The 25760-nt window shown below is 40.1% G+C and overlaps 2 protein-coding genes across 3 annotated transcripts; one reads left to right on the top strand and one right to left on the bottom strand.

Moving 5' to 3' along the window:
• Positions 1-347: 347 nt before the first annotated feature.
• LOC131349327 (lutropin-choriogonadotropic hormone receptor-like) lies at positions 348-12859 on the top strand. The gene is made up of 12 exons (XM_058384927.1): positions 348-1299; positions 1392-1463; positions 5372-5446; positions 5622-5696; positions 5796-5870; positions 6079-6156; positions 7264-7332; positions 7710-7784; positions 8604-8792; positions 8895-8966; positions 9054-10523; positions 12721-12859. Exons 1-11 carry the CDS (start codon positions 1115-1117, stop codon positions 10189-10191), a joined length of 2103 nt encoding a protein of 700 aa, XP_058240910.1. The 5' UTR covers positions 348-1114; the 3' UTR covers positions 10192-10523; positions 12721-12859.
• Positions 11345-24814, bottom strand: LOC131349325 (stonin-1). 2 transcript variants are annotated; one of them, XM_058384926.1, is made up of 11 exons: positions 24570-24814; positions 18770-20684; positions 17876-18078; positions 15158-15259; positions 14777-14903; positions 14606-14652; positions 13782-13875; positions 13221-13699; positions 12697-12960; positions 11578-11667; positions 11345-11502 (listed from the first exon to the last, which is right to left on the bottom strand). In XM_058384926.1, exons 2-11 carry the CDS (start codon positions 20607-20609, stop codon positions 11395-11397), a joined length of 3354 nt encoding a protein of 1117 aa, XP_058240909.1. In that variant the 5' UTR covers positions 20610-20684; positions 24570-24814; the 3' UTR covers positions 11345-11394. The 2 variants fall into 2 exon arrangements, with proteins under 2 accessions (XP_058240909.1, XP_058240908.1); XM_058384925.1 differs by lacking the exons at positions 11345-11502; positions 11578-11667; positions 12697-12960; ... (3 more) ...; positions 14777-14903; positions 15158-15259 and adding an exon at positions 17527-17774.
• Positions 24815-25760: the final 946 nt, after the last annotated feature.

Raw genomic sequence — 25760 nt, 5'->3', positions numbered from 1 at the left:
ATCAGACCAGAATCTTTGGGTTTGTTTGTTTGTTTGTTTTTAACTATCCCGTTTTATAAACGAGCAAAAATATTGGAACAGGTAACCAACAGGTTTTTCTTGCTGCTCAGGTCTGAGTCTACTGCATTTGACTGAACCATTTGATAATAATGACCTGAAATAAAACATGATTTCATAAATTATAGCAAACAGGACTAACCATTCAGTGAGGGCAAAAGTAAATGCATCATGTGTCTACAGAAACAGATGCTCCAGTGGCTGAGATGCTTCATTGGAATAATCCAATAATAGCATAATTTCAAGGGAACATGGAGCTATTGCATGACAGCACAAAAGAGAAAGCAAATATTTATTGTAAGAGAACACGAAATGAGGAGATCCAAAACTATTTAGGAGAGAACATGATGCCTACTGTGATGAAACACAAACTTTGAGGGCGTGGTTTAGTCCAAGTATCCATCCATTTTCTGTAGCACTTATCCTAAACAGATTCACAGAGACCCTGGAGTCTATCTCATGAGACCTGGGGCCACCCTGGAGGATCTGCCTATACATCACAGGGCACAATGACATGCACTCACACACTAGGGACAAATTTACACATGGCAATCAGTCTAAAAGGCGTGTCTTTGGACTGGAGAGGAACCTGGAGAACCCAGAGGAAACCCCTGAGGTGCTGGGAGAAGTTGGGAACTCTGATATGATGTTCGTTTGAATTGAGTTCATTTATTTTAGGCCTATATATTTGTTATTATTTATCTAGATAGATAGATAGATAGATAGATAGATAGATAGATAGATAGATAGATAGATAGATAGATAGATAAAATGTGTGTTATAGTTTACAGTGCAACAGCCGCTCAGTTGATATTCCAGGGGGAATGTGATCAAATCAAGTAGAATTCCTATTGCAGCTAAATTTGGAAAGAAGTCACCGGACCATTGGCCGAATGGTGGCGCATGCGCATTGACGCACACCGAGGAGGAGCTACGAACGATCTGGCAACCCACCGTGGGCGGACCGGTGAAGAAGTGAGTCTGTCGGTTTCGGGAGGCTGGTGACAGATTTATATGTAGAGTGTGAAGCAAGCAGGTCAAGCAGAACCGGAGGATTATGGTGTCATTGTGCCCGGTGGCGGCGCTGCTGCTGGCGGCGGTATTGCGCCTGAGCCGCGGGGGGACCTTCACCTTCACCTTGAACTTCACCTGCCCTCCGATCTGCATCTGCACCCCGGACACACTCATCTGCACCGGGCAAACCGAGGGCAAAGCCCGGGGAACATCCTCCTCTAACATCCTGTACGTTACATCTAGAAAGTGGGAAAGTTATCCGGGTGCCAAAACTTTGTTTGTTGATTTATGTATTATTATTATTTATTATTATTTTGCAGAAGATTAGCGCACCTGCCTTTCACTGAAGTGCAAAGTGGAACTTTTCGGAGTCTCATCAACGTGTCCAGAATGTGAGTTGGGCTTTAAACACACAATAACTTGAATATTTTGTCTAATATAAAAAAAAAATTCTAATATAAATAAATAAATAATAAATAAATAAAATAAAAGTAAACATTTAAGCCTGAGCAATATGTCTAAAAGTCCAAAATATCACATTATTTATTTATTTATTTATTTATTTATTTATTTTTTAGACATAGTAATATGTCAAAAATATTATATCACATTATATATCACAATATTATATCACTATAGTAATAAACTCCATAAGGACGTGTCTTGTATTCTGTGTCTATAATTATATATATATATATATATATAAGCCCTTCTGGATATATATATATATATATATATATATATATATATATATATATATATATATATATATATATATATATATATATATATATATATATATATATTATAATTATACAAATTATAAAATATATATATTTAAATAATATTTTTTTTAAATTATAAAATATATATTTTATATATTATAAAAATATTTATTATTTAATTATAGACAATTTAATAATAATTATATAATATTTAATTATAGACATAGAAAGCAATCCTTCTGGATTTATTAAATATATTATAAAAAAATATATTGTGACATAATTTATTTTATTACCCATATATTATATCGTTATATAGCCACCCAACACTAATGACGGGGCTGTATGTTTACGGTTGAGTGCAAAAGTTTGTGTGTTTGGTTTAGGTGAAGGAAACGAAAACGTATTTTAGCTGTATTGTGCATTTTATCCAAAAATAATATAGACACCTGACCATCACACCCATGTGTACATGCTTAAAAAAAATCCCATTCCTGATTTATATCCACTTTATTTACAGTTATAATGAGCTCCACTCTTCTCTTCTGGGAATTGGTTTTACAACTAGATTGTTGAAACGTGGCTATGGGGATTAGTGATCGTTCGGCTATAAAGGCATTAGTGAGATCAGATTCAGATGTTGGGCTCCAGTTCCAGTTTATTCAGAAGGTATTCGGTGGGTTTAAGTCAGACTCAGGGGTCTGTGTAGGACACTCTTGTAGAACTTGTCTTCATGGAGCTCAGGGGCTTTGTGTACAGTGGAAGGCAAATTGTGATGTAATGCTATAACATACAGAGACATTTGGTACTGTTATATGCTTCCAACTTTGTGGAAACAGTTTGGAGAAGATCCACATATGGGTGTAATGCTCAGGTGTATATAATAATAATAATAATATGTATTATGCCAACTTCAATTGTTTTATATACTTCAAAAAAGTCTGGAGTCGGCATTTTTCCACCCCGTATGGCTGACCTGTGGTGATATTCCCTAGGACAGATTGTTTTGTCCAGGATGTCCGAGCTGACAGATAGAGAAATGCTTAGCTTTTCACTGAAACTGTAATTATTTGCTACATTAAAACCCTCGATATCTTAATCGTAGCTCTCGTCTGAAAGCTCATGTTGGAATCTAACCTGCGATCAATTTCTAGAGTTAATATAGACAGATCTCTGTGTTCTGGGAGTGTTCTCATGATTAAAAGCTGGACTGGTGAAATCCATCATAAAAAAATCTTAGAACCACGTCATCATGGTGGACGGTGGAACTATTCCATTACTGCAATATGCTCGAGAAAAACACAATAAATTACAGCAACGCTCAGCCAAGTCCTCGGAAAAACAACGCATGCTTAATCCCTGGGTAGAATTTACATGAAAAGACCATTAGAGCGCTATCATGGCTGTAGATCTTTACTGTTTGGTGGGGGGGGGGAGCAAACAAGAGACAAGATAAACAAATTAGCATGTAGCCTAGACAGTGTGAAGCATCTTTGCTTTTACTGTTTAGGTCATATTTTGCTAGCTGTGATAATGATTCCAAAAAGATCTTGAATCTCCTCAGGTGACAGGTGATGTTCGACTCTAAAGACTAAATAAAACAAATAACTAGTTGCTAAGTCTCTGAATTACTGAACATTAGCATGTTTGTCATGTTTTTGGCACTGCATTTACATTGTTCTTGTGAGAAATTAGCGGTTGTCTCTAAAAAATCACGATTAGCAAAGACTCGACTCAGCTAGTTAGCCGCCTATGACGAACATTGATGTTTTTAGCGTGTTAAACGTTAGCGTTAAAGCTTTAGAAGATGGTCTATTCGGTGAAAGAGCTGACCAGACAACAGATAGAAATGAAGCCAGGGCTAGATCTCCCTCCGATACCGTGTTGTAGGTAACGTAGGAGCCGGCAATCGACAATAAAAACGTCAACGACAGACATTTTACCTCAGAATTTCATTACAGGATAAATCTTAGACACCAATAAAGATCACATTAAGATGAATACGCGAGTCGGCCCTTCAGCAGAGTTCACTTTTAGCCAAAATCCATTTTAACCTTAAACGTATCTCTTACAAAGCGTTCTCTCCTTGACACATTCTGAAACACTCAGAAACCTCGGCTTGATCATAAAATTACACTTTAGGGTTACAAAATCTTCCAAACACATCTGTTGTTTTTATGTGATGGAGTCCTGAGCTGAGGGTTGTGTTTTAAGTGAAGTGATGAAAAGGATAAAGTGCTCTTTCTCTGTCGTTGCCTTTTTAATGTTTATTCACATGGTGTGAGTTTATATCCTTTTTTCATTATGGGACTCTTTCCTGTAGCATCTAATAACCCTGAGAACATCTGAAGAGAGAAATAAAGAGAGAGAGAGTGTGTGTGTGTGGTGGGGGGGTGGTGGTGGTTTGATGACAATGATCCGGCAAAAAAAAAAAACAAATCTACGGGTGGTGCATCCCGTATCGAAAGAACAATCCAAAACACACAGAGGAACCGGGTTCGAGAGGACGCTTTGCCATGACCCTTTTGGCCTGAACGTGTGGAGAGGAATGTGGGGGCTGAAATTTTGTGAAGTGAAAAGATCTAGAAGTTCCTGTGATGTTCAGGAGGCGTGAAAAAGGTCGGAGGCGACTATAAAAGCACACCGATACATAACGATACATGCTGGGAAATGTCCGCGGATCTACCCCTTGTTGGAAGCATCAGAAGTCGTGTATTGATTATTGATAAAAATGTGAAGTGGTGTTTACCTGAGTTACGTTCTCAGCAATCAAAAAGACGCTACATCGATTTTCATTCATTATAAGCAAATGAACGATTTTCCCGGCCACGATTCGGAGGCATTTTGAACATAAAACCTTGTGATTGTGGTTTGGTATTTCGTAACCATAGAAACCGTTTTAGCGTACATGCTTAGCTTAAAATAACTTAAGTGGGGCAGTTAAGATGTTTAATTGCCCCAGGGATTATTATGGACAGCCTGAAGTCATTACGGATTTTCAGGTGAGATGTTTATCGAAGGTGTGCTGATAAAACATTCACAGTGTTCAGTAAAGTATTACTATCAGTTACATAGCATTCTAATTAATAACAATTATTAGTAATAATTAGTTCACACTGTGTCTAATCCGTGTTGTAAAGGTTTCGGGTGTCTAGGCGGCAGAGGTGTGAAGAAGTCGCGGCGTTTCATGTTCCTCATGACGCACGCGAGAAAACACTTCGACTCTAATCTCTCTGTAATGGGTTTAAAATGGAAAAGACAATCATGCCAATTACATTCTCCAAGAGTGGACCGAGTTCCTGCTTCACAGATGCGAGCGCTGAAACACTGACGTGACGCTCCTTTAACTGAAATAAACACGGCTGCTTGAGCGGAGAAGAAAACGGCAAAACGCCATTTTAAGACATTTTAAGAAAAGTGTGAAAAAAAGATTTTTATGTAAGATGAACCGAGTAACTAATTTTAGTTGAGGTACTTATGATTTTAAAATGGCATGAGAACGGATTGTGAAAGATGTGTGTGTGTGTGTGTGTGTGTTTGTAAGATAATAATGTTTATTATTGTTTCTCTTCCAGTGAAATTTCCCAAAGTGACTCCATCAGGAAAATACGAAGCGAGGCGTTTCTCTCCATCCACAACCTCATCGAGATGCAAGTCACATCCTTCCATTTATTACTCGTAATAATTTACGAAAATTACTGACAAGTTTTTTTTTGTTTTTTTTTTTTTTAATTGACATTACTAGAAATCCCTAGAAATGGCTGTATTATTTATTAATTTGATTAATTTAATTAATTAATTTATTTATTTATTTATTTATTTTAGCTCAATACTGAACATCGTTCACCTGTCGGTGATAGAAAACGGAGCCTTCACAGATCTCCCCAGTTTGAAATACCTGTAAGATAAAGATTTAAAAAATTTATCTCTTTTTTCATACTGCTGATACGATACGCTTCACCTCAGCTCCACCTCCATTGTGTCTTCATTTCCATTTAGGAGCATCTGCAACACGGGAATAAGGCACTTCCCAGATTTTTCCAGCATCTCCGCTCTGGGACTGGATTTCTTCCTGTGAGTAACCGTGTCCTGCTGCGATTCGGAGCGTGGATTAGATTTGCGCTCGTCTTGATTTAAGTACCTGGCCTTCTGAGTGCACCTGCAGAACTGGAGCATGGATTCTGGATTTGAGCCCAGTGCATTTAATACAGGGCTGAAGGCATGCGGTGTGTGTGTGTGTGTGTGTGTGTGTTTCATTTTTCTCTCTCTTTTTTATTTTAAGTGAGATTGGAGACAACATGCAGCTAAACAGCATCCCAGCCAACGCATTTCGAGGTTTATCCCAGACGGACACGAACATGTGAGGACGTCTCACGTCTTAAACGTTTTTATTTTTTTGTTTTTTTAGTAAATTCTCCTTAATTGCTCATAACCTAGGACATTTAAAAAAAAAAAAACAAAGAAAGCACCCCCCGATGCAAAATTTTTTAGTCATTTAAATAAGATTATAATAGCATTTATTATATTTATTCTATATTTATTATATTAGTTTGTTTTGTTTTTTTCAGAATTTTAAATTCTGAATAAAAATAGCTCCTAACCCAGGATGAAAAGAAAAAAAACAAAAAACAAAGAAAACTCTATTTGAAATTCCTACTGAGTTCGGCATATCGTATCATGTCATATAATGGGAATAATAAATAATAATTTAAAAATAATGAATAATAAATAAAATATCTTTTTACTCATTGATTAAGATAATAATAACATTTATTATATTTATTATATTTTGTATTATATTAATTTTATTAGTATTTTTACAGAATGAAACATTTCTGACATGTTTAATCACAATGAATTTATTTATTTATTTTTTTAATTAATTTATTTACCTTAAAAACCTGCCAATTTGAAGGGGTTTTATAAGGGTGTGTAGACTTTTTACACAACGTTTCCACAGAAACCTGACCATTTTCTGACCGTTTCTAAATTTTTTTGGACGATTACAAATGTGACTGATCCAAAATAATCTAAAAATTAGGCGTAAATTCTATTATGGTGGAAAAAATAATGGCACCCTTTAAAGATTTATTGTGTATTTATTAAAGTGACACGTTGCAGTGGCTGAGCTGGAAGATTCAGCACACACCCCACTCAGGACCTGATCTTTTTAACCGTTTAGTCGTCATTTTGTCGTTTTCAGCTCTGTGAGCTTTGCCCTTTTATGGAGTTTTGTGGGCGTGGCTACAACTACCGTAATCGGTTGTGCCTTGAAAGCATTTGGTTAGTTTGGAGGTTGATTGATCAACGTAAACACATGAGAAAACCATGTAAATCTGTCAAGTTTGTGTGAGCAAAAACATTTACACCCGAACGGCAGCGCCACATTTAATAAATTTGTCGATTAAACAGACCTGGAGCGATCGAATCCGGTTCATAATTCACTATTTCTGCATCATTTCCTCAGGAATCTCGTCCGAAACGGATTCACTCACATCGAGCCTCATGCCTTCAACGGGACCAGACTGGAAAAGCTGTAGGTATCTCTTATCAGCGTGAAATAGTTTTTACTCATTCAGACATGTTTACAAGGAGCTCGTCTCTGGGTGAGTGGCAGGACCGGTGTTTGTTTTGAGATCCGGAACAAAAAGTAAGGAACACGATGTACGACAGAAATAAATGTCAAATGAGACAAAACATCAATTGTTTGTTTAACCGTTCACACTTTAGCTTTAGTGGCTAAGTTTAAACAAACATTCTGGTGTCTGTCAGAGTGTCTGTGGTTCTGTGTAATCAGCTTAAGGCTGTAGGTTGAATGAACCTTGCATGCTGTCACTGTGGCACATGAACTTCACTCATTTAGGCGCTACTCTGTTGGTGATCGATAATTAATACGATTTTTAATCGTTTTAGGATTCTGAAAGACAACTGGCAGCTAATCCAAATCCACCACGATGCTTTCGAGGGAGCCGAAGGACCGACTTTGCTGTGAGTCAAACAGACACTCAGAATGAAGGAAGGATACAGGCTGTGTAAATGCTGAAGTAATGAAATGTTTTGTGAAATGTTTTAGTGAGATATAAAACTGTAGGAATGTAGAATAGCAGGATGTCTGCTAGCCAAGGACTAAAGGCTGACCGAAAAGTATTCGAAGGCTGAGTGTAATCATCACCCTGAACTCTAACACTGGAATGAAAGAGGCAGGAATTATAGAAAATAAATATTTTAGAAAAATAATAATAATAATAATTCAAATTCTGATATGCTGTATCTGTCATGATTTCAGCAAAAAGAAATCAGAAATTACAATTTTTATAACTGTAAACATTATATAATTAATAATAATTACAAAATATTTTTATTAATTAAAATAAATATTATTTATTAATTATTAATACAAAAATTATTTTATTTTAATTTATTTTTGTTTTGTTTTTTTATTTATTTATTTTTATTATTGTTCATTTATTTATTTTTTTTACCTACCAAAATAAACTGATTTTGTAATCTGGAATAAACGAACCTGCTTGATTCATTTAAAATATTCTAAAAAGAAAAATTTTTATGGGAAATAATTTTGTTTACATTTTAGATAAAGATTCTGCATAGGTTTATGGTTACAATATTATTTACATAGTACTTTAAGTAAAAAAAAAATACTCCAGATATTTTTAGAAATATTTATAATATAATATATTTATAGAAAGATGCATCGTATGCAGAAAAAAAAGAGAAATGCGACTCAAAGTGACAGACGTTGCACAGTAGTGTATAAGTATATATATCTTATGATGTGTGTTTGTGTAGCGACGTCTCGTCCACCGCTCTCCATTCGCTCCCTGCACGAGGCTTGAGAGAGGTGAAGGTTCTCATCGCACGCTCTACACCTTCCCTAAAGACCCTCCCACCGCTCGAGAACCTCGCAGAGCTTCAGGAGGCGGAGCTCACCTACCCAAGCCACTGCTGTGCCTTCAACACCTGGAAACGCAACAACAAGTCCGAGCCTGTAGTAGTAACAGACAATAGCAGTTTATTATCGAGTTCAGTATAAAGTCCTATTCTTTATTCTTCCTTACGTTTTATTCTTTCGTCCCACAGGGAGACCGCGGTATTTGGCCGCTTCAAGAACCTAACCACGCTGTGCAACATGGCCGACCGAGTGGATAGCATGTAAGACTGTAGCCCTACGAATCTATTTAATATTAAGCTGATCAATAAAATGCTGTAATATCTGATCCTCTGACATCTTCATCACAGGGATCCACCAGACGAAGATCTTAACGACATCAATTTCCACTACCCCGATTTGGACTTGTGTGTCAGCAGTATCTCCTTCAAGTGCACCCCAGAACCGGACGCCTTCAACCCGTGTGAGGACTTGCTGGGACACACCGTCCTACGTGCCGTGACTTGGATTGTCACGGTTTTCTCGTTGGTGGGAAACCTGGCCGTTCTGCTCGTCCTGCTCCTGAGCCACCAGAAGCTGAGCGTCTCCCGGTTCCTGATGTGTAACTTGGCCTTTGCGGATCTGTGCATGGGCTTCTATTTGCTGCTTATCGCCTTGGCGGACTATCGCTCGCGTCAAGAGTACTACAACCACGCTACGGACTGGCAAACGGGCATGGGATGCGGTGTAGCCGGGTTCTTGACGGTCTTCTCGAGTGAACTGTCCATCTATACTCTCACCATGATTACGCTAGAGCGCTGGCACACCATCACTCACGCCATGCAGATGAGCAGGAGACTGAGGCTTCGCCACATGGTCACCATGATGGCGATCGGTTGGGGATTTTCCCTTTTAATGGCTCTGCTTCCAGTTGTTGGAGTCAGCAGCTACACAAAGGTGAGCATCTGCCTTCCGATGGACATCGAGAGTCCGGTGTCACAGGGTTACGTGGTGGCCGTGTTGGTCATAAACGTGGCCGCCTTTTTAATGGTTTGTTCCAGCTACGCCGGGATTTACTTAAGCGTGCGCAACCCGAACGTTCCCACGCGTCACGGAGACACAAGGATGGCCAAACGAATGGCGGTGCTCATCTTCACCGACTTCCTCTGCATGGCACCCATTTCTTTCTTCGCCATCTCCGCCGCTTTGCACATGCCTCTGATCACGGTCTCACAATCCAAGATCCTGCTCATCCTTTTCTACCCGATCAATTCGCTCTGCAACCCGTTTCTCTACACCATATTCACACGAGCCTTCCGCAGGGACACGTGTCTGCTTCTGAGCCGATGCGGCTGCTGCCACGCTCGGGCGGAGTTCTACAGGTTGCAGGGTCTCTCAGGGGTCACCTTGACTCCCAGGAAGAAGAGGGTCAGGAAATCTCACTCTAAACAATTTCGAGCGTACAACATCAAGCTACAGGGATGTTTCTTCAACAAAGCTGCAACATGAGCTCCATGTTTCAAACTACTGAATGACTGCCATCTGTGAATGCTGTACATTCTGTGAATATACGGTACATACTGTGAAGGCTCTTTATATGTATATATACACACATGTATTTTAATTTATTACACATAGTTGTTTTCTGAACTGTGAAACCACGGAAAACGTTGAATTCTGGTTGAACTTTTTCATTAAAAATGAATATTTATGGTTAGTGTTTGTTTAGTGGACATGGACACCCAACCATTTCCAAGCTCCTTTTCCTTAGCGACCGTCGCCATCCGTCTTTACTTCTGGTGATTCCTCATGTATACGTGTTGTCGACTACACACTAAGCCGTAAGTATGAAATGAATAAGTTGCATATGAAGTGATGGATCATTGCCATGCTTACTTTCTTGCCTTTGCAGAAACAACCAAACTTTTAATATTATAAGACTTGCAGCTAAGACTGTTTTCTCATGTGGTCAACTAGGTGGAATGTGTTAGACATACCAAGTAGTGATCATCTGAACTCGAATGAATTGCCCCTGGGGAAGTTTTCTAAATCCTGTCATGTAATTTAATGACTGTATTTATTACTTTGGCGCAATTTAACCTAAGATTTCTATCATTTGATTTGAAAGTGAGGCAGCTAATGATTCTGAATCTCAGATCTTAAGAGTTGACTCGGTTTAATCTCGTAGCCGAGGGCAAACGTGAACCGGGACGACGTTTGTGGAAATGCTACTGTTAAGTAGCACCAATGTAGCTTCATGTTACATAACTTGTAACGTAGATGTACTAATAAGAAGATAAATAAAGCAAGTAATAGAAGTGATACAACTGTACCAAAATACAAGGACTGACCATGGAGCTCAGCTCTGTTTCAATGGAAAAATCTAGAAAAGAGTTTTAAAAAGGACACCAGTGTGAGTTTTTCCTGCTGTGCATTTAATTTAAAAAGTGACCCCAAAAAACCCAATATCAACATCTCTAACAATTAAAGAAAATCATGAAGAAACACAATTACAAAAAAATATCATTTCACAACAAATCCCTTCTGAATTAGGAAAGAAAAAAAATACGATAAAAGAGGATTTCTATCCTAACAGTCTGAGATTATCTTTTAGAACACATTAACCAAAAATAACAAAAATTCCACAACAAATAAACAAAACAAAAAAACAATTTAAACATATGGTGTTTTGCCTGGTGTTTTCCCGCGGTCTCACCACTCGGCCTCACCGACAGCTTTGGAGAAAACGTAGTCCTTCCCTCCGTAACACATCACGCCGTCTTTCAGGTAAAACTTCCACCTGTTTTTACTGCGATGAATCTGTTACGACGGCAGTGTTAAAGCGTCACGTTGTCAGCGAGAATGCATGTTTCAGTTCAACCCAGTGGAACTCACCTTATCATACTGACAGACGATAACGTTCTCGGTATCGAAGATCTCGGGGATGTCTTGCTCGCTTACGTCGTCTCCAGAGTTTAGGGGATCCTGGACAGAAACAGCGCTAAATTTTTAACTAAAGCTTGTTTCCATGTTCTCCTTCTGAGAGAATATCTTGATATATGATTAACAGTGAAAGGTTTTGATCCAAGATGTTTCAATATTCAATCAATCCTTACTGGTTTATTTTCAACTAAAGATTATCTGAAAGAAGAGTTTGAGGTGTCAGTGGGACTGAAAGGCTAAGAGGCCACGCCATCTTGTATCTTTTATACCCACATACAGCGGCCACACCTCCTTTACCAGTTTTGAAAGCTACACAAGTTATGCCTCCTTCAGTGAGTAAGCCAGTACTGAGGCCACGCCTCCTTTATCGGGGCTGATGGGTATAGAGGCCACGCCTCATTTATTAGGGCTGATGGGTATAGAGGCCACACCTCATTTATTAGGGCTGACGGGTATAGAGGCCACGCCTCATTTATCAGGGCTGACCAGTACAGAGGCCACGCCTCCTTTATCAGGGCTGATGGAGACAGAGGAAACGCCTCCTTTATTAGGGCTGACAGACAGAGGAAACGCCTCCTTTATTAGGGCTGACAGGTATAAAGGTCACACCTCCTTTATTAGGGCTGACGGGTAAAGAGACCAATACAAAGGCCACGCCTCCTTAACCAGAGCTAATAGATATATATGCCACGCCTTTTTGACAGAGTCTGAATTTTTTAAACCAGGAGAGACCCACGCCTCCTTTCCTGGGAAACAGGCACAGGGATACTCAGAGTTATTTAATCCCAACCACTTCCCTACTTCCACCATCATCTCTCAGAGATTCTAAACCTTGTCTTGTCATGTCTCATCTCACATATTTTTACATCGTCACCCTGAAATCTAGACAAAAACCTCTCACATTAGTGCATCATGTCACAAACCTAAGTAAAACTTATCTGAGCTATTATTTCATAAGACCACCTCATTTACTACTACATTTGTCTCCTGTGGGAATGGGTCCTGATTATATAAATAATATAATTAAAACATAAGGTTTAGATCACCTGTTCTGACTTGTTTGTTTCTCACCTCTTCCTCTTCCTCCACCTCCAGCTCATCCCCGTCACTGCAGGAGCTGCTGTTTCCGTCGCTGCTTCCTCCGAGCCCCTGGAGCGCCTGCAGAGCCTCGGCGTTGATCATGCCAAGGAACTCGTTTTCCCCGTTAGGCCCTCGATCCTCTTTCTCCTCCTCCTGATCATCTCCCGCCTCCGAGCTGCTGTCATACGTGCCGTCGAGCTGCGGGATGTCCGTCAACTCGTTGAAGTTGTAGTCCCTCAGGAGGTCCATATCCAGCTGAGGGGAAGATGTTTGAGATGCATTTGTCCCTGTACATTTTATACAGTGATTATACCACAGTGCTGTTTATTCCTGAATCTAATTACTTATTACTTTATTGTTTCTATAGTAACGGCTCTTGCGTTGTAAGACACTCCGCATTAATAAATAAGTGTAATAAAATACTTTAGGGCACAAAGTTATCGGAAAACTTCAAACTGTTGATTCATTTCCTTTAACAGAATGCTCTCTTGTTGGTTTTTTCTTTACAATTCTACCTTAAGTGCACCATCCGGTGTCCCTTCCAGATCAGGCAGGAAGTGACTCAGAGTGTCCTCAGCATTAATCCTGGCTGCTGCTGCCGCTTTAACAGCCCTCTCCACCATCTGCTCTGCCGAGAGACCCGGCGGAGTGCTCATGTCCAGCGGCTGTGGGCTGAAGTCGATTCCATCCAGTGTAAACTCATCCAGGTTTCCTAGGGGCGACTCTGAAGGTTCGGGAGAGACCTGAGCCTGAACCGGAGGATCCAGGGGGACCTGAAGCACCGGGTGCTGTTGGGGTATCAGCGGTTTGGGGGCTTGAGGAACGGGTATGGATTGTGGAGGTGGAGGAGGCACCTTGGAGGCAGAGAGGTTATGAATGACACCAGAGGGCAGGTTTCTGTGCTCCACATGGGGAGGGTTGGATTGAGGAGGTATGCGCTGGCAACCCGGAGCCTGAGTGACCATAACAGGAACATTCACCTTGTAAAAGTGGCCTTTGGGTAAACAAATATAAAATGTTAAACGCTACAAAAAAAATAGCCCAGAAGCTGGTGTGATGTTTATACATGAGCTCACCTGATGCAGTCTGGAGCGTCACACCTGCAGGGATCTGAACAGGATACGTGACTCCGGGTGGCAGAGAAAACGTCGCGATCGTGCCGGTGTTGCTCTGGAAACGGGCAAAGATGATAAATTCCTCACATTTCCTTACCTGACACTAAATTCTTCGTTCATTAAACTTGATAGATTAAATACAGATGTGTGTGTGATGTAGGTAACATTTGGTCTAAAACCGGGCTCCATCTACAGGGACGGGGAGCGCAGTGTTCTCCCAGCCCTCCAGGGGGCGCTGACACCAAGCAATAACGTCTTAAATTATGAGGTGCACCTGAGCATTGTGTTTGTCAAGCAAACAAGGAGAAATACCATCTGATTTGTGTTTTTCAAATTGTTGGTTAAAATAAATAAATATCAAAGTAGCGGTGCACAAAACAACATCTGCTTGCAACTGGAATTACTGCATCGAACCACTAACACCAGTTACTCCCACACTGGACAACCTTGTGGTTAAAAGGTAAATTTCCAAATCACTTGGTTTTAACTGAAATGTTTGATTTTTGTTTAGAATAATTCTGTCCATTCTACATGTTTAATTAAACACAGTACCTCAGAGCACATCTTATTTCACAGTACAGTTCATGCCTGGAGTATGAAAGAATTTAAGTATATGTTTAATTTTTTTTAAAGAAATCATAATAATACATGATTATTTTTTCCTGCCTTGTCCTAGGACCTGTATTATATAAACTTGTATAAATTGTGTTGGCTTTCCAAAGCCATTTTTTAATATTTGTGAAGGACAAATGGTTTAAATGAGGAAATAAAAATATCCGACTTACAGCTTTCCCTGTAAAACTCTGCTGCCTGGCAGGAAGAACCCCAGAAGCTGAGGAAAGCAGGAAATATCTAATAATCAATTTTTCACAACACTTACAATGAACTAATACATTAAGATCCATCATAATCGTAATTTTATCTGTTTTATCGAGTGAGTTCCTGATTGAATTGACCTGTAGTGGACTTCTGTAGGGTTTGGGAATAATTTGCAGGAAGCTGCAGGACAAAGTTGGACGGGTTGATGTTCTCTTTAGCAAAACCTTCCACGGCTTTCGACTGCAGGACCTTCGACTCCCAAAGCTGTGAGGAGAAAACGGAATATTTCCTTTAGAAATGTCATCCAATAAACCCCACGTCTCATTCGGATGAGTTTATAATCTTTCTCTAAGACATTTAAAATCTATTAAATGTTTATCCCCCAATCTATTTATGTAAGATCTCGTATATAATATCACTGTATTATTTTGAAACATGTCGCGCATTTCATGAGATATTGACAACAAATGTCAAAACAGAGCTGTTGATTTATTCTCAAGGCTTTTATTCAGTCTTACCTGCCTGAGCTCATCTAGTACTCTCTCTCCCACTCCTTCATCAATAAACAGCTCTCGGATGCTCTCTATCACATCATCAATGATGGATAAGTAAAGTTTAGGCTGGGGGGGGAAATCACTATATTAATTTACCTGCAATTCCATTAATTAAATAGAAGAAAAAAAATCTATCAGCCAGATGTGTAAAAACTGTGGCACGAGACTTCTTTTCAGTATAAGCAAGAAACCAGCTGATGATTCACAGTGCTGTTCGATTCCTTCGCGAGAGTCGATTCTGCACTCTCAAACACAGGACAGAAAAGGCGAACCTTTACTATCTATTAGTGCAATATTATTATAGAGTTGTGAAAACTTTCAATTATTAGGGGAAAAAACGTTAAAATTTCACCGTGTCAGATCAACTACACAACCTCGGACTGACGAATCGACTCTTTCTCGGAATCGACTCCCAGCCCCAACACGGACGTCAAATCGCTGAAACGTGTTTATTACCTCAATAACAAAGGTTTTTCTAACTTAACAAAAAGCAAACTGATTAACATTTTACCTTTTTAAGTAAACAGACAGATAATATATAGGTCTCGTTATTAGCCATCAGTCTGAATGACCCAAGTATGTTACCTGACTTCGATGTTAATGAAGTTACTTACTAGTATGTTTGAATTTGAGAGCATTTTTGTTGTCGGTAGCGGCTCATTTAACACCCCAGCTCAGCCTAAACACAGGGTGTATTGGTCTAGGGTTGATTTTGAGACTTTACACAGCTGTTTTGCGGAGGACTAATCAGTTCAATTGCATAACGAGGAGTCAAAAAAATGAGTCGATTCACTATTACCCGCATTGACCAAGGAAGTCGGATTGAATCCGAAGGAGTTGAATCTGTGGGGAAATTGATTCGGTTCAGATTCGCGCACAGATAATGTTTAAAAGAAAAGTTTCCACATAAAAACTATTTTTCCTTTTAGATGACTGAATTAGGACATAAAAGTTCTTACAGTAATAAAAATATCGTCGTTAATAAAGTAAAGACTACGCACGTCATGTTAGCTAGCATTAGCTTTCTAAAACACTTCATCACATACAATCGTAGCATATAATGTCAATAAATGTGTCACGATCCCTTGCTAATCACACGTTCAATCAACTTTACCTAATTAATATTTTCCTTATTTTTGTAATATTGTCAATATTAGACTCGAAAAATCCATTTTCAAGTACATTTATTTTGGACCGAGGTTACTTTTCACCTTTTTTCATTAATATAGTGTAAACTTTCATTTTATTTCTAATGTATTTTCAGGTCAACAATCATTTCTTAGCAACATAACTAAATCTCTGAGGTAAAAGTTAATGTTTTCAACACTTTTATCCTGTTTTTTTTTAGTCACTGTGCCTTTGCATTATAAACAAGTTAACATCGAGCCATTACTGAGGTAAATACTGTTGCTAGGCAACATGGATGCCAAGCTTAATGAGCGACTCTAATCACGCTAACTAGCTATAACAATCAACTTAATGGCACAATTAGTATGTGAATGACGGAAAAACATTAGGATTAATAACATTTTTCCTCAGACGTGCTAACGAACAACTACGAAACTTTCTGTGAGAACCGTAAACAACAAAAACTCATGAACTCAGCACTGTCAGAACTTTTTTTATTATCATTATTCATTTCTAAAATTAAATTACTTCAACGTTGTGAATACAACAAAAGTAGACTTTTCATGTGTAATATTTTTTTATGAACACTGTGAATATAGGACCCCGTGGAAAAAAAGCAGTGTCGCACCGCTAGAGGAAAACACATCACAAATGAATCCCTTCATTTAGTCCTTCAAACAGATTATTATTACTATAGCTGAGGAATTATTGCTTTTAGCGATTTTATCTATGCGTTAAAAATATGTATAACAATAGTACAGCAAAAAAAATGTTAGCTAATCGTAAGAAAAATAGCTAATCGCTAACTGGGGGGGGGATCTTGTCACAAACCTCAGGAGGTAGCATATACTACATAGCCAGTTTTATTTTTACTGGGATTTGTTATTTATTGCTTACATCACATACACGCTATTTAATAAGCTACCATTTTAAACAAATCTTGAATGTGAACAGTGCTCTGTATGCAATTTAATATGCATCTTTATCCCTCGGAAATCCTGCAATGTAGAATAGACTAAAGTGCAAATACTGTAGGCTGATGGACAGACAGGTCTTTAACGGTCATTGCACTGGCAGAGCATTACAAATCAGAGTATTAAATTCATTTCATGGTTAATATAAATACATACATACATACATATATATATATATATATATATAGATATATATATAGATATATATATATAGATATATATATAGATATATATATATATATAGATTTTTTTTTGTCTTATATTGTCAAGCTATGTGTGTAGATTTGTACTTGAGGAGGGAAATAAAAGACCAGAGTAAAGACTACGAACATTTCATGTGTCTGATGTAAGTGCATGCTGATTATTCATTAGTGCGAGTACGTTAAATCCTTTTTCTCTTTTTTTCTTCTGGATCACTGTGTAGCGCAGCTTGATGGTTTCTGCGATTCTGCTTCGATTAGCTTTTTTTCAATTTCCACCTGAAAGAAGAAAAAATACTTAGTCATACAGCAATCTATCCATGTAAACAGTATTATTCTTCAGTTTCTTGATTGATTGATTGATGTATCCCAGATTTTACCTGCCAACGATAGAATGCCCTGTAGCTGATGTGTTTCTGAGGCTGAATATCGCTCTCTGTTCCCAGAGACTTCACCCTGGTTTGAGAAGCGACCGTATCTGCCACCTCACACTCCATGGTGATGAATGGGAACCAGTCAGTGGGGATATCTTGGTCCGACGCCAGCTCCAGCTTACAGGAGAAGCAATGGGGATGGTCTGCTGCTGCGAGTGAGTGAACAGAGTAAATAGAGGAAATGAGAAGTTACACCACCAGAGGGCGCATACGGCACACAGAACCCAGAGTTCTCACACCCACACTAGGCTCACAACATCTCCATTAAACGTTTATTCATCTGGCAGAACCTTTTTGTACAAAGCATCTTACTAATACACAGAGAGCTAACGATCTTGCTCAAGGCTCTTAAGTTAAAATTCTCAAATCCTGTTCATTAGCACAGAACCTTAACCAAAGCAATCCTTTTCCCGGAGGAGAAAAGTGCTGTTTGTTCCTGTGGTAAACATATGCATTGGCACCAGTCGCTTTACTGGGAAGGACACAATGTTTACAGTGTGCCTGGAATGCAACCAGCTTCATCAAATTTACATCAACAACAAAATGTATTTATAAAACATAATTCACGCAAGCCCTGGAAATAATATAAATTATTCAAAAGATTTATAAATACATCTCTGTTGTATGAGAAATGGAGTTTAATATTGATTAGTGTAGGCTTAGTTACTGCGCTGGTGTGGTAATGTCTGCCTGACATTTTGTGAAAAATCTCAAAGATCGTGACCCAGGTTATTTTTTAATTTTTTTGGCATGACTTTAATACTGGCCTTCTAGTATCAGTGGAAAACTCTAGCTATTTTAGGATCATGTGTTTGATTTATTCAATGTACCGAAACGTACCCATGTTCTTAGCGGGCAGTTTGTCGATCCTCCAAACGATGGCTCCGTATACGTTCTCATACTTGACAGTACCGACAGTCACCTGCATGACCGGGTGAGAATCCGTGACGTTTACTGAGCCCAGGCAGGCGTTTCTGTTCATGCGAGCCTTGATGGATTTCTGCCAGAGCAGCGAGATGGTGCGAGGCACTTTCACCCAATCCCCAGGCAGAGGAACCTGGATTATCACGTTTTCGCAAAGCGTTTCTGAATGTGCCCCGAGTGAAGGGAAGGATGACTGCACATTGAGAAAGGCTTGGAGCTCCAGGTAGGCACCTTGAACAGTGACCGTAGCCTTTACTGAGAAAGGCAAGTCTCCACAGTTCAGCGATACTGTCCTGTAGCGCCCAAGTTCCACCCTGCTGGCATCCGGTGGCGAGAACTTAATCAACCTAGTGTCTTCGAATTCAGCTTCTCTCACAGACTTGTGAAAGTGGTAATCGGCGATCTCCATCCATGCTTCATCCTCTTCAGAGCCGTAATTAGAGTCTTTGTTCAGAAGCCCGAGGTCGTTCAACGCCAGGAAACATTCAGCTGAACCGTTTATGAAGGCCAAGCAGTGGAGCCGTGTGATGGCTGCACGTTCCAGCATGGCTCCCTCCTTATCTACTCGCATCCAGATATGGTCTGCAATCTGCAAGGACAGCTCTTGCTCTTCATAGTGTTTTGGTTGCTTGAGAGGACCCGGTAATCTCATCAGCTCTTCCTCAAGGGACACCAGCAAGTCCTCCATGTCTCTGTACTCTGTTGTGCCAAACTTCAGGAGCTGCTCCACTTCAGCTTCATGTATCACCTCAGGTTTAGGGTGGTAGCGCTTTCTTTCCACATACGACACGTGTTCGATCTTCAACGTTGCAATTTTTCGTGGCTCGCTGTAGCTTTCCAGTTTGGGGCCTGAAAGGTAGCAACTGGAGCTCAGCTGGAACTCTTTGAAAGGTTTCTCCAAACCTTTTTCATAATACATTTGGAGAACGGCTCCTGGGAGTAACTGTAAGTATATAGGGCCCCACTGGCGGGATGACATACGGTTCTTTTTCTCAGGGATCCTCAGCATTAATGACCAGCCGTGCCTCCTCTGGCTGAGGAAGAGTCCCTGTGGAACAAAGGAAGAAGGACTTCTTCCTGCATCGATATCCTTTATTTTGCTCATATCCAAATCTCTCTCATCGCTCTCTTGGTCTTGGCCTTCTTTTGCCTTTAACCTCTCTAACTTATGGCAGATGTACGAGTAGGAGTTTTGAAGTTGGTCCCTCGGTGGCTCGTAACCATCCTTGGTTCGGATAAAGAAGCGAGGCAAGCTTGATCCAGGCTCGGAGTCTGACGAGGAACTTCCAGAATCTCTCTTGTGCTTGTTTTCACCCAGAAATAGATCGACATGACCCGGATCTTGGTCTTGGAATGCCGGGAAGGAAGTGGGTGCCTCAGAAGACGAACGTCTATCAGGAGAAGAGAGATTTGTGGAAGTGTTGGAGAAACTTCTTAAGACGCTCGGTGGTCTGAGAGAGTCGTAGTTAAAGGGAGACGGACCGGTTGGAGTTTCCCTTACTGGAGTGCACATGGGAGTGTTGCTGGGTACACATGAGCTCCCGTTAAAGCTAAAGGGCATTTGAGGAGATTCCAACGGACTGGATAGCCTCCTTGCTGAACTTCCCAAAGGAGGCAGCACCAATTTCAAGCCATTTGGTCGAGGTATTGACCCGGAATTTGACGAAGGAGACTGCAGGCTTTTCTGCGGCGAGGACAGGGGGGTGCCTTCGTCTTCGAATGTCACCCAGTTAGCCGGATGGTTGGTTGAGCACATGGTGTTGGTCAATTCGTGTGAAATTAATCTGCCTTTTCCTGGTGTGCCTCAATCAAACCCACCATTGGGGGTCATCTGTATGAGAACAAGAGTAGAAACATTCACAAACAGATTAAAAATAATAACAATATGCAAGACATATAAAACGGTTTATTAAATCGGACCAGACGCCGTCTTGTACGGTGTAATGTGAATGAAACTCTACAGAAGAACATTGCTAATGCTGAAGCTCTGCCTTTACAAATAGACATTTGAACGGCTGACTTCTTAAACATCTGCATGGGAAGGAAGAATAACAGTCAGGGCCGTCCTGAATACAGACATTACAGAATCGCACGTGTTTCAGGATGAAAAACTGACCATGTGCCAAAAGTGCAGCTGGTTAAAGTCATATGCCAAGTTTCCATTTTCAGATTTCTCACATGACTGCAGTTTTAATTACTCAGCGACACGGAACAAGCGTTCGACGTCTTTTGGCTCCTTTACTAGCTGCAGCTCGACCTGAATACATCCAAGTGGAAACATCTGGGTTACAAATCATTCATTGTAACAGCTGGGAAGGGAGAGAAGGAGGGAAATGTCACATTCTGGGCCAAGTTTGTCTCTGAAACGCATGATTCGACTTCCGCATGTGATTTTTAGATGGTTAAATATAACCGCCTGATTCAGACGGTCATAAATCAGGTATGACGCACTTGAAAATCTTTGTAACTGTAGCTCTGTCCAACTCTAGTGGACAATAATAATCCATGAAAAGATGCAAGGAGCTGTTTACTGCTTAAATATTATCATTAGTATGCCTGGATTGGAGCATGTAGAATATATATATGGAGATTATATTCTAGCATTAATGCTGTATTAGTATTAGAGACCATGTACGGATCACATTCAGCAGTCTGAGCGTCTACTGCAGTTATTTTAATAAACGGGTCTGTAAATATACTGCTAGCCGCATTGCCTTGAGACCGAAAAGCTCGTAAAAAAAGAAAAGTGCTGGATCATTCCTTCTCTGCTGGAAAAAACTAAGCAAGCTATAAACATAAAGCTGACACGAGCAGCATCAGCAAGCCACTGCGGCATGGAGCGCTGCGAGTGGGCGGAGAAATGAGAGGTTACAGAATCGTCGGAGGCTCCGAGACGCATTCCTGACATTCCTCTGGGACGCTCGGCACAGGCGAAGGAAATACCATCCCACAACACTCCAACAAATCCAGGCACTGAACAGCGTCGATGTGATCTTGAGACTTGAGGCACTCGTCATGTCATATGATCTCTTGATTAGGCCGTGTCACGTCTTTTCTTTTCTTTTGAAAATGAAGCTCACATGACCGCGATCACCATCTCGCACTCAGGAAGTGTTACTCACCGAATCACACGAGTTTGTGGAAGTCATTCAACACACTGACCATGAACTGAACCTAATCTGCAAACGTTTGGCCCAACAGAACCTGAAACGTGATCTAAACACCAACGAGGTAATGAGTAAGAAAGTCAATTTTTCAGGAAAGGTTAAAGGGATGAGGGAGATCTTAATTTTAAATGCAATAAATAGATAAAATGTTACCAAAAAAGAACAAAAATCGCCCATTTCTTTCATCTCTATATACTTCCTGTTCCTGACAGCTGTTACATTAAACTTCTACACCGGTCAGGTATAACATTATGACCAGTGAGAGGTGAAGTGAATAAGACTGAGTATCTCCTCATCATGGCACCTGTTAGTGGGTGGGATATATTAGGCAGCAAGTCAACATTTTGTCCTCAAAGTTGATGTTAGAAGCAGGAAAAATGGACAAGTGTAAGGATTTGAGCTTTGAGTTTGATGAAGGGCCAAATTGTGATGGCTAGACCACTGGATCAGAGCATCTCCAAAACTGCAGCTCTTGTGGGGTGTTCCCGGTCTGCAGTGGTCAGTATCTATCAAAAGTGGTCCAAGGAACAGTGGTGAACCGGAGACAGGGTCATGGGCGGTCAAGGCTCATTGATGGACGAAGGTTGGCCCGTGTTCTCCGGTCCAACAGACGAGCTACTGTTGCTCAGATTGCTGAAGAAGTTAATGCTGGTTTTGATAGAAAGGGGTCAGAATACACAGTGCAGGACGGGTCAGGGCTGTTTTATCAGCACCAACACAATATCAGGCAGGTGGTCATAATGTTATGCCTGGTCAGTGTATATATTTTACTATATAAATACAATATTGTATCCATTATGGAGAAATCCATGGGTAACACGGTGGCATTTTCTGTAACAGTTCTGGAAGGGAGTCTCCAGCGTCAGTCTGAGGGGAAAATGCAAGAAACTTCTTCAGGGGGAGTTTTGCTGTTTATAGCTGCTATAATGCTGTGAAAATACATTTTGTATACTTTAAATGCAGCTAGAAATGGATAAAAAGTCTTTAAAAATGTTTAGTGCTTTGCTCTAAGAGGAATACAAGACTCATAGGAGAATAATATTATAAAGTTGTTGTTGATTGATGATGATTTTCCTGTAACAGCACAACACAGTGTTTTAGTGTGACCAGTTCTGCTATTCTCATCTCTGCACCAGACACGAAGAGATGATTACATGACCCTCAGTAACCAATCCTGTTCTATTCTGGTCAAGCAAAAACACTAATATGTGCTAACTTTCCCTTTAAATCGAAAGCAAAGCAGAAGTTAGCCATAATAACTGTCTGTGTCTCGAGCTACAACGAGCACGACTTCAGACGCAGAGGGTGGAGCCGCATCCAGATAATGGCAGGGTACGGAATTTAACTTCGCTCTCCAATGTCATCCGATGTCAAACTATCCTCTGTGCATCCAGATAAAGCCCAGAGTAATCACCAGTTTCTCACACACACACACACACACACTCCGGGATGAGCTCCAAAACAGATCTGGTTAGACTGCAGCAGTGGGTATTGATCAGATCTTTCAGCACGAGCATGGAAAAGTCCATTTTCACTCCTATATGCAGTGACTAGAGAGGGTTTTAGTCCAAGTGCATTAAAGTCACACAAACTCTCAGGTTTAGATGAATGCGCTTCTTCTTGATGCATTACCGTTTCCATAGTAACGGCTCATTTAGACATTCAACATCGACAGAGAGAGTTTTAAAGGTTTGCGATAAGGAGGAAGGAGTCTCCAGTGTCAGTGTCGCTTTTCAGAAACCTTCACCGAAAGGGGAGTTTCGTGGTTTCTTGGTAACATGATAAATTTCCAGAAGATGGAAAAAATAAAGCGTGAGAGAATGACGAATTTCAGCTGCTGGAGCATAAAGCGAGGACAGGAACTTGTTCCTTGGATATTCCACAATCAATATATATCTATTTAAAGGATAAAATGTAGGGCTGGTGGCTTTTTAAAGTTAATAGAAAACTGCTGTGGTATAAGGGGAATGAAACACTTCAGGGCAGTATCTCAGCAGTATCTGAATTTAATACTCTACATGCTTTCACACTACATAACTTTTACACACTTTAGTAGCGATTTTACAAAAATAAATAAATAAATAAATAAATATAAAAAAGAGGAGTCTCCGGGGATTATCTGGCAACCCAAACTGGGCTGCATCATGTGAGATTAGGGCTTCTGCATCAGTTATCACAAAGGAGAAAGGGAAAAAAACTAACTAGTTGGTTTGTTTGGTTACAAAACACAAAGGCAAATGGATCGGGTTAGATCTTATGAAGGAGGTTTCATGACTTTAAAAACTTGATCGAAATCCCTTGGTAATATTTTCGCCTAAGAAAAGTGGTGTGACATCACAACTCCTACGCGTGCACCAACACTCGCGCGACCTTGTTTATATTAAATAAAACTCTATTATTCCATCGTTTAAGCTTCCAAACAGCAGGTTTAACCTTTTCTCTACATGACAACACCGCAGAATGATCAGTCCCGAGTGAAGTTTTATAAGTCCAAAACATGTAACCCAAGTAGCCGCTACGTGTCTCTGTACACTTCAGTAAATACTCACACAGTGTCCAAGGTTTCCGACATCAGGTCATCATTTTTCAATCAGCAAATAAAAACAAAAAAAAACAGTGGCCGAGATTTAGAATAAGTCTTCCTGGATCCTTCACACCCTCCTGGACCTCCTCCTGATGTAAGAAAAACACACCGACACGGAAAGCTCGAATCAAATCCGCCTAATGTAAACCATCTCTGCCGGGAAAAGAGCCATGAAAACAGGACAAGAGGCAGAGTTCGATTCCTCAAATCCCGGAGTCGACTCCGAATCGACTCCGCGGGAATCGATTCTCAAACCTGAGCCAACAAAGAAAGTCTGCAAAGGAAAATAAAAATTACATTGAATAACTTTAAAATCAGTCTTTAAAAAGTGAGTTCACGTTCTGGAGTTTATTTTTATTTTATTTATTTTATTCATAGGGGGCCTTTCTTTGTGGAGTTTCCATGTTCTCCCCGTGCTTGCGTGGGTTTACTCCGGGTACTCCGGTTTCCTCCCACAGTCCAAAAACAAATTCTAAATTGCCCATAGGAGTGTGTGTGTGTGTGTGTGTGTGGTTGTCTGTCTATATGTGTGGCCCTGTGATGGACTGGCGACCTGTCCAGGGTGTACCCCTGCCTTTCACCCTATATGTGCTGGGATAGGCTCCAGCAGATCCCCGTGACCCTGATTAGGAATAAAGTGGGTATAGAAAATGGATGGATGGATATTTTATTCATCAATATTGTGATCTACTTTTACTGTTTAACGTTTCCAATCTACGTAACTCGGTTCCTATTTTATCCCAATCTAACTTATCTCTTAAAAATAAGACATAAAATGTCTGTAACAGGTTTCCTCCGGGTACTCCGGTTTCCTCCCACAGTCCAAAAACATGTACATTAGGTTGATTGGGAATTCTAAATTGTCCATAGGAGTGTGTGTGTGTGTGGTTGTCTGTCTATATGTGTGACCGTTATGGACTGGTGACCTGTCCAGGGTGTTCCCCTGCCTTTCACCAAATGTGTGCTGGGATAGACTCCAGCAGATCCCCGTGACCCTAATTAGGAATAAAGCGGGTATAGACAATGGATGGATGGATGTCTGTAACATTACTGTATGTGTGACCGTAACATAATACCGTTTAATAACTAACATGGATGCTGAAAATGTGCGTTTTGACCACTAGGTGGCAGCAAACCTGTTTTTAAACCCACCTCA

The sequence above is a fragment of the Hemibagrus wyckioides genome, linkage group LG29 (assembly GCF_019097595.1).
Source record: "Hemibagrus wyckioides isolate EC202008001 linkage group LG29, SWU_Hwy_1.0, whole genome shotgun sequence".
Taxonomy (NCBI): Eukaryota; Metazoa; Chordata; class Actinopteri; order Siluriformes; family Bagridae; genus Hemibagrus; species Hemibagrus wyckioides.
Note: the sequence above shows the minus strand (reverse complement) of the source record. Positions and strands in the feature narration are given on the sequence as shown.

Coding starts and splice junctions, on each gene's coding strand:
- LOC131349327 (XM_058384927.1), top strand. CDS start 1,115: ATGGTGTCATTGTGCCCGGTGGCGGCGCTGCTGCTGGCGGCGGTATTG. Junction 1,464..5,371: donor CTCATCAACGTGTCCAGAAT/GTGAGTTGGGCT, acceptor TTTCTCTTCCAG/TGAAATTTCCCAAAGTGACT. Junction 8,967..9,053: donor GCCGACCGAGTGGATAGCAT/GTAAGACTGTAG, acceptor TCTTCATCACAG/GGATCCACCAGACGAAGATC.
- LOC131349325 (XM_058384926.1), bottom strand. CDS start 20,609: ATGTGCTCAACCAACCATCCGGCTAACTGGGTGACATTCGAAGACGAA. Junction 15,260..17,875: donor GGGCATTCTATCGTTGGCAG/GTAAAATCTGGG, acceptor TTCCCCCCCCAG/CCTAAACTTTACTTATCCAT. Junction 14,904..15,157: donor TACTAGATGAGCTCAGGCAG/GTAAGACTGAAT, acceptor TTCTCCTCACAG/CTTTGGGAGTCGAAGGTCCT.